At 33.7% G+C, this 16,366-nt stretch overlaps 2 protein-coding genes across 2 annotated transcripts; both read right to left on the bottom strand.

Annotated features, from left to right (window-relative positions):
- Positions 1–7,034: 7,034 nt before the first annotated feature.
- LOC131631350 (anti-H(O) lectin 1-like) lies at positions 7,035–8,045 on the bottom strand. Its single transcript, XM_058902141.1, has 2 exons — positions 7,958–8,045; positions 7,035–7,852 (listed from the first exon to the last, which is right to left on the bottom strand). The coding sequence occupies exons 1-2, from the start codon at positions 8,043–8,045 to the stop codon at positions 7,035–7,037; spliced, it is 906 nt and encodes a 301-aa protein (XP_058758124.1).
- Positions 8,046–9,517: 1,472 nt separating this feature from the next.
- LOC131631371 (18.2 kDa class I heat shock protein-like) lies at positions 9,518–10,147 on the bottom strand. Its single transcript, XM_058902166.1, has one exon. It carries the CDS (start codon positions 10,120–10,122, stop codon positions 9,616–9,618), a length of 507 nt encoding a protein of 168 aa, XP_058758149.1. The 5' UTR covers positions 10,123–10,147; the 3' UTR covers positions 9,518–9,615.
- Between the last annotated feature and the right edge of the window lie 6,219 nt (positions 10,148–16,366).

Raw genomic sequence — 16,366 nt, 5'->3', positions numbered from 1 at the left:
TATTGAAATGTTCCTCGTAAACCCTGATTAGGGCGAAAATTAATCAAGGTTCGTAAAATAACCAAAACCAATTAAATTAATTATTGGTTTACAACCTAATTAATTAAATCGAACAAGAAGAATAAAATCAGGCCAAAACATTTTTTATGCATTTTTTTGGAATTAAGATAAAATATATATGGATTATTGAAATATATAAATATAATACCCAATTAAAATAAATAAATATATGATATTAAGAAAATAAAATAAATTTTAAAGAAAATAAATATTATTAAAAAAATTTGGTTTAGAAAATAAAGACAAATATAATTTTTATAAGTAAAAAGAAAAAAACAAATAAAAGGCATAAATATATATATATATATATAAATGATAAAAAAAAAGGATTGTATAATTAAATATAAAAAAAATTGGAAATTCTTAGCTTTGATTCAGTGTGGCACGTCGCTGAGGGAGTATGATGCACTCGCACTCCCAGATGCGTTGGATTGAAGTGGGCGAAGATCTGATGGACGAAAGTGCGTGGACGTGTCATGTGAGCGTGGACTGGCACGCACTGGATCCCTCCGTTGGCCACAAGTTTCGCGCGCGAAGGATTTTGAATCCAGCCAATCACATGATGACACGGCGTCATCTTCTTCAACTGAAACCTGCAAATTCTTTTTTACACCGCTTTTGGCACATGCGCTATAAAATAGCGTTATCTATTATACCTGCAAAATAGCGAACAGTACCTAGAGGGCAAAGAAATATTTCGCGAGAGTGCCATTGAATTCGTATGATTCTCACGAACTTCACTGTGGCCTTAATTTAATCAACAAATACTTATATCGAAAAACCCCAAAACAAAACTCCGAAACCCTAATTATGGCGTTCGGTTCAAACAAGCATGAAAACGTAATTACACTTCCAGAAACGATTAACACATCACAAGGAACACATATATACAATTGAATTTGAATATGGATGCATGGACATAGAGAATCGAATCAGTTTAGAACTCGGTTAAGAACGACTTACAGTGCCCGATTCGTGTGGTTTCGTGACTCGAAAACGATTGGGAATCGTTTAGTAATGTTCAGAGAATGGATTGGGATCAATTAGAAGCCTCAAATTCCTTTGTAACCAAGAATTGCAGTTTGAGTTTTTCTTGATCTTTTTGGCTCGGGTTAGGGTTCTCTAGCTGCAGAATTCTGTCCCCTTTAGGTCTGCCATCCTTGCTTATATATGGGAGAATGAATTAGGTTAACAAAATCAGAACAAATCTTGTTGAATCTTTTATTTGTAATTTGGAAAAATTTGATTGAAATAAATTTCTAAAATAGGCCAATGTTAATCCAATCTTTGCCAATCTTGTTTCCATGAAATTGAATCAAATATATCATTTGAATAATGATTGAATATGATTGGAATTAAAAAGGAATTCAATCTTTTCAATTTTCTTCAAATATTGATTAAATATAAGATTTAAATGAATAAAAAATTCAATTAAAATCAAATATTCAATATATTTTCGTGGCTTTGAGATTTTGGGCTCTAGGATACTTGAGGATCAAGATTGGATTAAAAACACTTGGGCCCATTTGCTAAAATATTCAAGTTTCTTCACATTTTTCTTTCAAAAATTGCCTAACTTTGACAAGGTGTATCTCCCTCAATTTTTGAGGTATGGGGGTGTTCTAGGACATTTTGGAAACCTTGGAGAGTCCTCTAACCAATGTCTTTGGTCCCATATAAAAATCTTTTTTCATTCTCATTTTATGAGCTTTTGAAAAAAGTGTCTTTTTGTTGACTTTTGAAAAGGACTTGTAATGTATGAGGCCATAATTCTTAAACCATTGACCTATGAGTTTTGATTCTTGTACCATTGGATAGAGGAGTGAATTCCCTTCAAAATGAGCTTTGGTGGGAATTTTTCTGATGAAGTATGAATTTTTGGTGAATTTTCAAAGTTTGGTTGACTTTTTCAGTTCATGCCAAAAATAGTAACTTTTGACTTTTGACTTTTCTGATCCTTCCTTGCATCATCATGATCAACCTTTGATCAAATGATGATTTTAGGGTTATGAGGATGTTGTTGACCACATATCTTGAACTTTGACTGTATTTTGACTTGAAATGACTGTTTTGCCCTTGTGGATCGACTGTTGACCTAATTATGATTTGAAGGACCAAACTTGTTCTGTTTGACTTGAAATTCTATATGGAGATACTTTGGGATACTAGGGACCTTGTTGAACCACCCTGATCCACTGATTCACTGATTTTCTCTAGAATTAGTCAAACCCTAGTTTGGAGCTTCTGTGTAGGAGACTGTGTTTTGGAACTTTGTGTTTCAAATAGCATGGGCAAATTTTGGGGTATGACAGCGTGTATTCAGAAGATATATTAGCTGTCCAATTAGTCTTCGATATTTGGTCGGGTCTGTGAGTAGTATGCCTTCAGTGGTCGTGAGTCTTGTGTCACGTGCCATTGGTGTAGAAGCCGGTTTGCATCCAAGGAGCCCTGTTTGTGATAACAAGTCGAGAGTATACTTTCGTTGATTGATGTGAATACCCGATTTGTTGCGAGCGATTTCCAGTCCTAGGAAGTATCTCAGAGTGCCCAGGTCCTTTAAGTGAAAGTGTTGATGAAGTAGTTGTTTTGTATTGTTGATGACATCAATATTGGTTCCTGCAATTAAAAGGTCGTCAACATAAATGAGAACAAAGGTAAGAGAAGAGGCAGACTGCTGAATGAATAAAGAATGGTCAGAGGAACATTGTTGAAAGTTATTATTCAAGAGAACCTTTGACAATTTTTCAAACCAAAGTCGACTTGACTGTTTTAAGCCATAAATGGATTTCAACAGGCGGCATACTTGGTTAGGATAAGTAGGTGTTATGCCTTTAGGAAGGGACATATACACTTCCTCAGTCAACTCTCCATGTAAAAAGGCGTTATGAACATCTAATTGAAATAAATGCATATTGAAGATAGAAGCAAGAGCAAGAATCAGTCTTACAGTGGTGAGTTTGATGACAGGGGAGTAAGTGTCAAAGAAATCAATACCTTGTACTTGTTTGAAGCCTTGAGCCACTAACCTTGCTTTGTGTCTTTCTAATGTGCCATCTGAATTGAATTTTGTTTTGTACACCCATTTACATCCTATGGATTTCTTACCTGGGGGTAGTGGCATGTATTGCCATGTTTTGTTACTGATTAAAGCTTGAATTTCATCATTCATAGCTTTATTCCAATGAGGGTGTATGCTGGCTTGCTTATAAGAAGTAGGGTCAGCAGTAACAGATATAGATGAAATGAAATTGAAATATGCAGGTGAAATGGAATTGTATGATACATAATTTGAAATATCATAGAGGCAAGATGTGTTACAAATAAAATCTTTGAGATGGGCAGGGGCAGTCCTAGTTCTAGCAGATTTTCTTATAGTAGTAGAGGTGGATTCAATAGTAGAATTGTTGTTATTGTTAGGATAGGCAGAATCATGCATAATGGTATGGTCAGAATGATTATCATTATATGAATCATGAGTATCATTGTGATGGGTATTTTGATGTTCACTAATGGGACTGTCAACATTATTAGGGGTGTTGGGAGTATTGCCAGTAGTGTTATGATTAGGGTCTGCAGATTGATTAAGAGTAGGTGTGTTTTTAGGAGAGTTATTAAGGATAGGAGGTTGTTGGTTGGGTGTAGAATTAGGATGGTGGTAATCTAAGTCAAATAGGAAACTATTGTTGGAATTGTCCTGATCAGGAGTGGAAGAATGATTTGAGGCATAGGGTGTATAAGGGAAGGTGTTTTCATAAAACACACAGTTTCTGGAAGTGAAGACCTGTCTAGTATTGAGATCAAACAAAAGGTAACCTTTGATGCCTAAGCTAAAGCCTAAAAAAATGCATTTGGTAGCTCTAGGGTCTAACTTGTCTCTATGTCTTAATAAAGTGGAGGCATAACATAAACAGCCAAAAGTTCTAAGGTTGGAGAATTGTGGATCTGTGTTGAATAGCATGCTGTATGGAGTTCTATTCTGTAAAACAGGGGTAGTAAGTCTATTAATGAGATATGTAGCATGGCAAAGGGAATATGACCAAAAACATTTGGGTAGTTTACTATGGAAAAGGAGGGCTCTAGTGACATTCAAGAGGTGTCGATGTTTTCTCTCAACAATAGAGTTTTGTTGTGGTGTCTCAACACAACTCTTTTGATGGAGAATACCTAAAGAAGCATAGTATGAAGTCATAAGAAATTCTGTGCCATTGTCTGTCCTAATAGTTTTGATGTTGCACTTAAACTGATTGGTACAATAAGCTACAAAATTTTTAATGTGCATACGTGTTTCAGATTTAGAATGCATAAGAATAGTCCAAGTATATCTTGAAAAGTCATCAACAATGGTGAGGAAGTATTGAAAACCATCTAAGGATGGGGTGGAAATAGGTCCCCATATGTCCATATGGATCAAATCAAAACATTTAAATGATACAGAATTGCTTACGGGAAAAGATAATTTGCATTGTTTAGCCAAATGGCAAGCATTACAAGCAAGATTCTTATGAAATGTAATATCATGAAATGTTTGAGACATAGTTTGAAGAACCTCAATAGAGGGATGTCCTAATCTAAAATGCCACAAGTTATCATTGATATTGGTGTGGCTGGTGTTAACAGAATGATAGGAGCCATGTAAACTAGCAGCATTGGTGGAAGTATGTGCAATAGGTGTCTTGTGCAAAATGTAGAGATTATGCATTTGTGTCACAGGGCCAATCATCTTCTTGGTACACACATCCTGGATTTTACAAGAGTTGTGTAAGAAGGAGATGTTGAATCTGGAAGTACTACATAACTTTGATATAGATATAAGGCTGAATTTAAAAACAGGAATAAAGAACACTTCATCTAATTGAAAGTCATTATCAAACATAACAGTTCCACAAAAACTAGCATATAAGCAAGAACCATTAGGCAGATGTATGGAAATAGGTTCTATGGCATAAATATTAGAAAAACAATGAATAAATGGGCAAACATGGTGTGAAGCACCAGAATCTAAAATCCATATAGAGGGTTGATGAAGAATACTCCCTTTTTGTACAATACCTGAAATAAGAGCTGTAGCAGGGGCAGGTTTGTCAGGAAGTGTTTGTGATGTATCTTTGCGAGATTGTTGTAGAAGTTGAACTAAGTGTTTGTATTCTTCTCTAGATATGCCAATGTCTTTGTTGCTGGGTGGGTGTGTCTTGGTTTCTGAAGTGTTTTTGGGGTTGTTGTTTCTATAACCTGGTGGGAAGCCATGTTTGAAATAACAATTGTCGATTGTATGATTCGTTTTGTGACAGTTGGTGCATACCATGGCTGGTTTAGAGGTTCCTTTGGGTTTTGGTTTGGCATTGGAGCCAGTTGTGGCAAGGACCGTAGGAGAAGGTAAAGGTGAAGGTATAATCTGTTGTTGGGCAATTAGAGAGTATGTTCTGCTAATATTTGGTAGAGGGTCAAGTAAAAGAATCTGGGTTCTAATGTTATGGTAATTATCATTAAGACCTTTTAGGAAACACGTAACGTATTCCATGTGCTTGTAATTGCGAACTGCCTTAGCAAGATCACAGGTGCAGGGATTGATGCAGATGCAAGAAGGTGTGGGTCTGAGGTCTTCTAATTCATCCCACAGAATTTTCAAAGCAGTGAAATAAGCAGATAATGTGCGGTCACCCTGTTGTATAGAATGTATTTCACGAAGAAGATCAGAGAACCGAAAATGGTTACCTCGTGTGAAGCGTTCACGAAGATCCTCCCATAGATCAACTGCGGAATCGAAACATATCGTGCTTTGAGCGATGTGAGGAGATAAGGTTCTATTGATCCAAGATAACACCATACTATTGGCTCGTTCCCAGAGTTCGTAGTTTTCATCGGTTATGGAAGGTTTCTTGATTCCTCCATTAATGAAGGAGAGTTTGTTCTTGGATGTAAGGGCACGACGCATGGACTTGCTCCAATTATGATAATTGTTATCATCAAGAGGAGGAGAGACGATTGTAGCGCCCGGATTCTCTCCAGGATGAAGGTAGTAAGGACTGCGTGGATTCAATGTTGGATCTGTAGGTTTTGACTTTGGTGATTTGTGAACTTCGGAATGCTCCGATTCAGAATCCGAAGACATGGCGAGGGGATTGGGGAAAAGAAAGGTGAAAGATTCAATAAAGAATATGAAAGAGAGTTTGGGTGCGGAAGATGAAGAAAGGGTATTTTTCTACTGATACCATATTACAGGGTGTAAATGCAAAGGGGAGAAGATGAAGATGTAATGTTCAGGGAGAAACTTTGAATATGCAAGTTTCCCTCGTATACTCATTAACCAAAGCCAAGGTACAGTGTACAAGTATATAGAAAGCATAATGGGCCAGAGGCTATCTAAGCAGCAAGGCCCAATACAAATAGAGTACCATAAAGCCCAATAAACCTAGTCTTCTAATATCCACCAATCTATATATTTTGGATGCAAAATAATGGATTAACTGGCGAATTTCCTGCAGAATACTTTAGAATCCTTAAAGAGAATTGAATAATCTCTCTAAGCGTATCTTTGATAGTATTTATATAAGAATTTTCTTTTACTTGCTTTCATGCATTAGAGAAGAAAAAGATGATTTAATATGAATAAATAATTTGAGACTGGTTTGTATTGTATTTTCCATCGTGTGCCTAGAACGTGTTAATTAATGATTTAATATGAATAAATAATTTGAGGTTCACGTCTATTTTGAAACAGAAGCATTTCTATGAAAGGGCATGGCACTGTTTTAATTGCAACGTATGAAAAGTAACAACATTCTGAGTAAGATTAGCCATGATTTGTTTATAAGTTGCAATTGTTCCTAGATACAAGGTAACCAATGACATGACATATTACACCAATAATAATCAGTATGGAATGGACCATCCAATTGAGATATGAAAATCTGAATATAATATTTATATTATTAATTCAAATAATACAATCATTCAATATATTATTATTTTGGAAATTATCTCACATGTCCTACTTCCAAAGTTGAGCTAAAATCCCATGAAGATATACTATGAATAGCATATGAACTTCCTGTGGCAGCTGAGAAGCCAATAGTAACAAATTCTGGCAGATAAAGTCTGAGATCAACTATGGCAGATAAAGATTGGTTCACAATGGTGGAAGATGTTATATTACTGAAACCAGTGAATATAATACTTAGATTTAGTGAACAAGCATTGTAATTGATCCAAGCCTCATAAAGTCTACCATTCTTTATATCAGCCATCCATGTTGCATTAACAACAGATTTCATCGAGTTGATGTCGATTCCGGCATGCTCATGTGCTGGATGTGGATCCCAGTCATTGGTAAAGATATCAAACTCCACAGCAACAAATGGATTATCAGTTGAGTTCAATGGTTGGTTATCAAGTGTTAGGCCCATAGTTCCTCCTTGTGTTGCATTAGGCATCTCTGAACCATAAGGGACAAGAAAGAATGCAATTCCATCACCATAATCTGGCCTATTCTGTGAATCTATGGTAAAAGTGAAATGAGAAGTGAAATCAGTGAGATTGTTTGTGGTTTTGTTCCATAGAAAAATTGGTTGGAAATATGTGGCTCTACCAATACTTCTATTCAATTGCTTGCGTCGTTGGTTTATTGTAAGTTGAATACTTGATGATGCTGGAGTTGCTGATCCGTTATAGATTATGGTCTTGTCATCAGGATCAAAACGAGTGAAATTAAAGGACAAAGAGGATGCATTTGGAATAATCAAGTTGAAGAGTAAGAAAATAGATAACAGTATTTGGATATACATAGCTTTTGGTACTGCAAATAGGTGAAATTTGCAGGATTAGTTTATATGAAATTGCAAAATGTTAAACTACTTTATGAGCTTTTTATAGGCTACCATTGTTTACTAATTATTCTTACTTTCTTTTTCTTTACCAAATGCTGACTTTATGCCACTTGGAAAGAAAGACCAAGTTTTGTAGAATGAAAACAAAAGAATGTGTCTCATTGTATATTTTAAGCTAGTTTATTGCCACACATCATGTAAAGAATTATTCTATAATTTAATGGACACCAGGTCAAAGCCTTTAATATATAGGAATTTATTTGGATCTTTTCAAACTTTGGCAATTGGAATGGAGCCATTATACTTGGAGAGTTAGAATAAGTCATTTGAAAATTTGAATGATGTTAAGGTGAAACCGTTGAAAATAAAAGGTAAAATAATGAGCATGTTTATATGCAAGGAGGACTTGTACTAGTTCAATAGAACTTTTGGATCATGAAACTTTAAACTTTGATTATTAAAGCTCAGCATGCAAACAATTCTATGGTTGGATCTATTCTAAATAATTTAATGTGAGTTCGAATTTAACATGTCTAAAAAAACTTGTGAATAAAGTGTGATTCAGTGCATACATTTCCAATTTGTTAGGAATGAGGTGTGAATTGTATTTTAATGGTGAATTTTATTGAAATTTTTTATGTCTTAACTCTTGACACTCCAGTTTGCAAGGCCCGTACTAAAAGGGCCAAGAGCAACATCAAGTGAAGAGCACACGGAGTGGATGGTCCCTCCTGCCCTCCAAAAGAAGTTAACATACTATCTAGTGTTCACTTTCCTCAAACTTCAAAACTTCATCTTTTGTATGAATATTGCTCAGCTTAGAGAGTGTGAGTTTGTGAGAAGAACCCATTAGTGATTTAATGTGTTGATTGAATTGTTGAAGCAAGAAAATCGTTATTACCATCTGGAGTGATTCTCCAAGGAAGAAAATGAACTTATCCTAATACACGAATACATGCCTAATGGTATTTTAAATTTTCATCTTTTTTTGAGGAGGAAGCACTTTGTCGTGGAAGTTGAGATATAATATAGCTCTTTGGGCTCACCTCAGCAATTCTTTATTTACATGAAGAATGGGAAAAATGTGTGAATCATAGACATAAAACCAAGCAACAGGTCTACCTAGCTCTTGAATATATGGACACGGGCAAAGGAACTGTATGGATTTTATGAGGTGAAGCAATTAGAATGTTTGCTAGTAGGTTGGACTTTGGTGTGCTAATCCAAATAACACGTCAAGACCATCATCTATAAATAAAGTGATTAAAGTGCTAAACTTTGAAGCTCCATTACCTACTCTCCCACAAAAATATGCCATGCATAGCTTCTCTGTACAGATTAGAATGTAAACAGAATGTAATAATTATAGTTGATTATTCCTATTCAGTTTGGGATTTTCCGGCTTAGGGGAGTTGAATGGTATTACAATGTGGTTTATGAATATTCAACTAAAAATAACTAGTTTGAAAACTTTCAATATACTAATCAAAATTCAGAAGTTTTGAATCACAATGTTCTCAGCTATAGGAATAACTGAGAAATTAATACTGTATTTCATATTTCGTTTAAACAAAAGTTTATTCACATAAAATTCTGGAAACTACAAAACATATAACAGGATTTCATTCTTTTTCTTCCATGCACACAGTACAGCAACACACACAAAAAAAACACATAGTAAGCGTTAGAATAAAGCAAAGAACGCCATTCTAACACAGAACTCGAATTTGACTTAGCCAGAGATATCAATGGTCTTGACTTCAGGTATCTTCACTTCTTGTTTAGGGACTGTTACAGTGAGAACTCCATTCTCCATGTTCGCTTTCACTTGATCCATTTTAGCATTCTCTGGTAATCTAAACCTTCTCATGAATTTCCCATTCTCTGGTAATCTAAACCTTCTCATGAATTTCCCACTGCTACGCTCCACGCGATGCCATTGATCGTTCTTATCTTTTTTCTCAACGTTTCTCTCTCCGCTTATCTGAAGAACTTTATCATCTTTAATCTCCACCTTCACTTCTTCCTTCTTCAGTCCAGGAAGATCCGCCTTGAACACGTGCGCTACTGGAGTCTCCTTCCAGTCCACACGTGTGCTCACAAATGCTGAATTATCAGCAAAGGAATTGGAAAGTGAATTGGAGATTGGAAAATCTTTGAATGGATCCCAAACATCAAGGGAAAATGGATCGAGAACGTTGCTCCTTCTGCCACCAAAGAAACTCGGAATCAGCGACATCCTCTCTTTAACCAGGTTGATGAATTATTATCTTAATCTTAATATATATAAATCCAAGGTTGTCATGATGGCAACCCTAGACACGTGTCATCATGATAATAATTCTTGGTAAAACCCTAATTTTACAATTTACTATTTTGTCCCTACAATAAAAATAAATAATAATAATAATAAAAATAAATATAATAAAAATATTAATAAACATAAAAATAATTATTATATTAATATACTATTGACTCACCATTAATAATAATAATAACATACATAATAAACAATAATGAAATATTTAGTTAATACAAATAATAAAACATAATAATAATAATAGTAATAATAATATATTATACAGCTAACTCTTATAAAAAGACTTTTTAAAAAAATTATATAAAATTTCATCGTTAAATATTTTAAAAAATTCAATTAATAATAATAATTACATACATAATAAATAATAATAAAATATAATAATAATAATAATAATAATAATAACAATAACAATAACAATAACAATAATAATATATTATCCAATTAACACTTTTTAAAAACTTTTTAAAATTATTATATAAAATTTCATCGTTAAATTTTAAAAAAAAAAATCAATTCATAATTTATCATAATGCAAATTCATTTATTCAAAAAATTTTGAATTTTGTAATTTATATAGAAAAATCAAATATGCGTTAATTTTTTTTTTAAATTCAATGCATAATTTATTATAATACAAACTCATTTATTAAAAAATTTCAAATTTATAATTTATATAGAAAAATCACATATGCCAATATGTTAAAATATTTTTTTATTAAAATTTCAATTATCTACTTGAATATTTTTATAAATTAATAAATTTATTTTTATGATTTATTATTATTATTACAATAAAAAATTCTATTCATAATTTATTATTGTACAGATGTTTTTATTAAAACGTTTTTAATTTTATAATTTATTGTGGAAAAACATATTAGTAAAACTATTACATTGTTATTTTTTTATTGTAGTTTATTATATTAACTTTATTTAGATACATGTCATCTTAATAGCTACTCTAACATCAATCCTAATTCTATTTTTTCTTAAATTAATTCTACATTAATAACTAATAATAATAATATTAATAATATATATATATATATATATATATATATATATATATATATATATATATATATATATATATATATATATATATATATATATATATATATATATAGAGGGCATATCATATGAGAATGGTTTTTTTATATGAGAATGTGAGAATGAATCTGAACCATTGGATTTTAAAATAAATGGTGGAGATTACAAGTGAATCTTTTTTTATCTTTCCTATGTCATTAATTGATGAGAGATAAAAAAAGATTCACTTGTACTTATGAATTTTGTGATTTGCAATTCTTTGATGCTTCGCATGCCGATAGGTGACGTGGTATTTAAACAAATTGCAAGATCAATCGAGTCTTTGCTAGAAATTTCGAAACCGTTTACAGTTTTCGCGCCAGCAATGGCAAACGAATGTTCTAGGTTTCTAATTGGGGCTAAGTAGAAAGTTCTAGTGACCCTAGTATGAAATTGATCGCTCTAATTTTGGCTTGGGCTTTGAAGCCCACGTCCTTTGAATTTGGGCTAAAACGAAACCTGTGCTACATAGGCACCCTAAAAGTATATCTAACACCTCTCTACAATTTTAAAATGTTAATCATGTCATTCTCATGATTTACATATTTAAATTAAAAAATTTCTAATTTTTTTTTTAAATTATGATTTCCAACTATCTTTTGTTCTTGGTTGTGAGAAGGGAGAAATTACAAAAATAAATGAAAATTGGAAGTTACTTGTAGTAGAAGAGTTGAGTGTTCATTTTGGTTGATATCTGTGCAAAGTGGTTGTGGTTGAAACATAAAGGTTAGATTGATATTTGTAATACGGTGAACTGACTTTTTATAATCGAAAATGTTGTGGTAAGGATGAGTCGCCACCGACTTTTATTTTATCCAAACTAAATCAGAAAAGCTAAAAGAAACAGAAAAAAACCTTTTAAAGAAATCTGAGTCCGGGGTAATTTATGCAAAGGGAAGGTGTAAGGCACCCTTTGCATCCATGGTTTTCCATGGGCTCTTAATTGCTTTGCTGGCTCGTTTTTAGAAAATATAGATGAAAGAGGAAAAGTGGACTTTAGCTCGTAAATGAGCGTAGCCAGTTCTTGAAGAATTTTGAGGAAGAATATAGAAAATTAGAGCAGGGCAAAGCAATTAGGGGCAATTACCTTGAACTTAGATGATAGGTCTCTTTTTAGCCTTTCAGAATGAAAGGGTCTATCCTTGCCATAAGAGGGCAGGAAGCCTTTCGTTTGGAGGTTGAATGGTCATCGAGTTATCATTCGCCCAAAGACTGACCCATGCCATAGAGAGGCAGGTAGTCTAAGGGGAAGGATCAGAATAGCCTTTCGTAGGCAACCAGAAGATACCTCAGCCTTTTTCGTAGGCAACTTCCGAGGGTGATAAGTGCCAAAATGTCGATATTTTGTGTATGTAAATGGTGGCACTTATCGATACTTTTGTTAATACCGTTTGAATAAATTCCCGTTTTGTGTATAAATACGTATACTTTGTGAATAGTTATATTTTCATATACTTTTATACCATTTGATAGTTTTTCCTTTGTTTTTATAGGTATTCATGCTTATTGGAGCCTTGAGGAATAAAGTGTCAAAGGCACGGCTTCGATTTCGCAATTTTGGTGAAAGCCCGCTTAGCCACCGTCAAGCGGACTTCCATAGACTCAAAATAAGGATGACCAAAATCATCATTTTAGTTTCCATTCATTAATTATTGGATAGAGCATTGAATAAGTTTTCCAACGCTTCGAACCGGACGCAATTCGGAGTTACGGTTCTCAACTTATGGCGAAAACAAGATTTCACTTTTGCTGTCAGCCGCTAAGCGGGAGTACCTCCGCTGAGCGACCATGACAGATATCAGCTCGTTAAATAGGGGTAAAAATCACATTTTTAGGTTATGTTTTGGGGTAATTGTTCCCAAATCATCAAACCTTCATTCTTAGGGTAAATTAGCTTAGAAAACAACTTTGGAGGTTGCATTTGGATGATCGGGGGTGGATTGAGCGTCGAACGGAGCTGACAAACCGGGAGATTTTCGGTTCATTTCTCTTCTTCTTTGTGTATTTCTCTTTGGTTGGGTTTTGTTTGTATATTTACTTGAATCTTATGTATATTTACCGATTATAATGTTATATTTAACTTGCTTTACGAATCTGTGTTGATGTTATCCTGGATTTTTGCTCTATGCTGGGGATTTGGGGTGCTTTAGAGATAAACTTCTTGAATCCTTATCTAGGATGATAATCTGTTGGTTCTGAACTCTAGAGATAGATTTAGAGCTAACATTCATTGTGGGTATCTGTACTTAATGCTTTCGTGTTTGAGTGGCGCGCGAGAGATCGCCGACGCGAGAATACGGATGTTCTCGCGACTTCGCGTTAGAGATAACCTTAGTTGTGAGATGATCTCGTTTGTGCTCCAGAGATGGACACTTATGTGAGAGATACGTGATGACATAGATGAGTATTGTAGGTTGAGTATAATGGGTTGGTAAGTGTATGTTTGTGAAGAGTGAATATATTTACATTCCTGATAAGTTATTTCTCTTCTAAGAATGTGTTTATTCTTTTCTTGTCTATATCTTTGTTTACTTTTTTTTTCATTCAATCCAAAGTTCGAAACCATAGAAACTGTTGAATGGCATCTCTCCATCTCTGAGGACGATAAATCCCGGATCAATATTTCCAAATCAAATCTTGTTTGTTGCTTGCCCTATACTGCATTCAACAAAATGGCGCCGTTGCCGGGGATGGTTGTTTGAATTGCATCGCAATAGTTTCCGTGGTCTTGAGCTTTGTATATATCGTATATATTGTACAGTTTCACTTGTATATATATTTACTTGTACATGTTTACTTGTTCATGTTCACCATATAAGTTTACTTGTATATGTTACATATAATTATACTTTTATTGGTGAATGTTGTATGTTGATCTCGGATTAGCTATTTCCTTACAATTCTTCACTTTTCAACTTGTGCATCCAACATTCACCAACTTTCTCTTTATGTATGTTAATAGTTATATGTGTTTCATGTTTGTATATATGTGTTTGCTCTTGTACATATTTGTATATGTGTGTTTTCTTTTATGTTTGTATAATTGTTGTATATATTTGTACCCGTAATGTTTGTTGAGTGTTTTGGTTAGGACACTTTCTTTAGGCTTGTGCGGTGAGACGTCGCCATGGCATGACGGGAGGAAGCTACTTTCCAAACACCGAAACAATAAAGGCGTCGAGCTAACGACGTAAAACAAGCGCTTGTTGGGAGGCACCCCAATGGTTGCAAATATTGTTTATATTTCTGTTTATGAGTTATTTAGGTGAAGTGGTGAGTGATTGGAACAACAGATTCTGTTCTGATTTTTCTGGTTTTTTTGTGTTCGCTAAGCGGAGCAGAGCTCGCTAAGCGAGCATAGCAGAATTTTGTTTTTCTGCTCTGTACCAGTGGGGTTCCCATTCCACTTGGTTCACTCATTTTTCCCACTTTCACCAAGGCTAATTAATAGTAGATACTAGTTTTATTTTTCTAACTCTTTTATTGGTTGTTTGTACTCAAATTTTGTTCGGTGATTCGAAGATTTTTGAGGTGATTTTCCAAAGCTTGAGTGTTTCAACCTGCGGATGTATGGTAGGATATTATTTTTGAAGTTGTATCATTCAAGGTACTCATTTATCGCTTTCTATAGCATAGCATGTTTAGGAAACTTTTCATTTGTACAATTACCATACCATTCATTCTTTTGCATTACTTGCTTGTTGATTGAATCACTTTAGTTCCCAAACCATAAATGTGAGGAAGCTTTCCATTGTTTACATATGCTGGAGGCCACAATCTTTGTTTTAACTAGATTTTATTATGCTTAATCTTTTGTTTATGTTGATTTTATGAAAGCATGAAAAGGATCAAGGCATTTTGTTTCATTTTGAGCACAACTACCAAAACCAAATAGTCAATTCACCTTGTGAGTGTGTGATCATTTGTTAACCCTTCTGAGCCTTTTTTTCAATGTCCATGTTGTTTTTGCTAAATGCTTATCTTTGAGTGTTTAGTTGTCATTTTTTCATGGATGATTGATTCTTTGTTTTCTTGAACCCTCAACCATGACTTTTGGTATGAATTCTTACTTTGCCTTAGAAAGTATGGAGTATTAACATGATGACGCGGATGAATTCAAGTTGGGGAGAAAAATGATTATGTACTTATTTGGTTGTTGCTATGAGGTTGAAAAGAAAAAAAAAGAAAAAAAATGTGAAAAGAAAAGAAAATAAAAAGAAAGAAAAAGTGAAAAAGTTTTGAAAAAGAAAAAGAAAAGAGAAACGAATAATTGTGCTAATAAGTATTGTGATTAGTTTGAAAAACTTGTGGTTAAGGAAGAAGTTTAATCGAGACTTTGTTGTTTGAATCTTTGGTGGATTGATCACTCCCTTAGGTTTAGGCAAGTTTTGTTTCGATTATCCTTAGGACATATCCCTTATTTGTTAACCAAGCCACATTATAACCTTTAAAAGTCCTTGTGATTCTTGCTTTTGTATCTTCAATGTGATTTTTGGATGAATGCATAATTTAATCTTTTGTTGGTAAGATTGTTGGATGAGTGTTCAAAGTCCTTCACCTTTGTGTGTTCTTCATCCATTGATGAAATTTTTGCTAGGTGTGATTCATGAGATAGCTTGTATTGTTTTAGAATGTTTTGCATGATTTTTGTACTTAGGATTAGTTTCATTTACATGTTGTCGTTGTAGGATAGTGGTAAGTATTTACTTTGTTTATAAGTTTTTGTTCTGAGCCATACATTTGTTTTTGGTTTTCAAAACTTGTTGATTCACAATTCTTTGGTTTATTACTTTTGATTCTTTGATTTATTTGACATTGTTTGAGGACAAACAAAGTTTCAAGTTGGGGAGAGTTTGATAAGTGCCAAAATATCGATATTTTGTGTATGTAAATGGTGGCACTTATCGATACTTTTGTTAATACCGTTTGAATAAATTCCCGTTTTGTGTATAAATACGTATACTTTGTGAATAGTTATATTTTCATATACTTTTATACCATTTGATAGTTTTTCCTTTGTTTTTATAGGTATTCATGCTTATTGGAGCCTTGAGGAATAAAGTGTCAAAGG

The sequence above is a fragment of the Vicia villosa genome, unplaced genomic scaffold (genome assembly GCF_029867415.1).
Source record: "Vicia villosa cultivar HV-30 ecotype Madison, WI unplaced genomic scaffold, Vvil1.0 ctg.000816F_1_1, whole genome shotgun sequence".
Lineage (NCBI taxonomy): Eukaryota > Viridiplantae > Streptophyta > Magnoliopsida > Fabales > Fabaceae > Vicia > Vicia villosa.
Note: the sequence above shows the minus strand (reverse complement) of the source record. Positions and strands in the feature narration are given on the sequence as shown.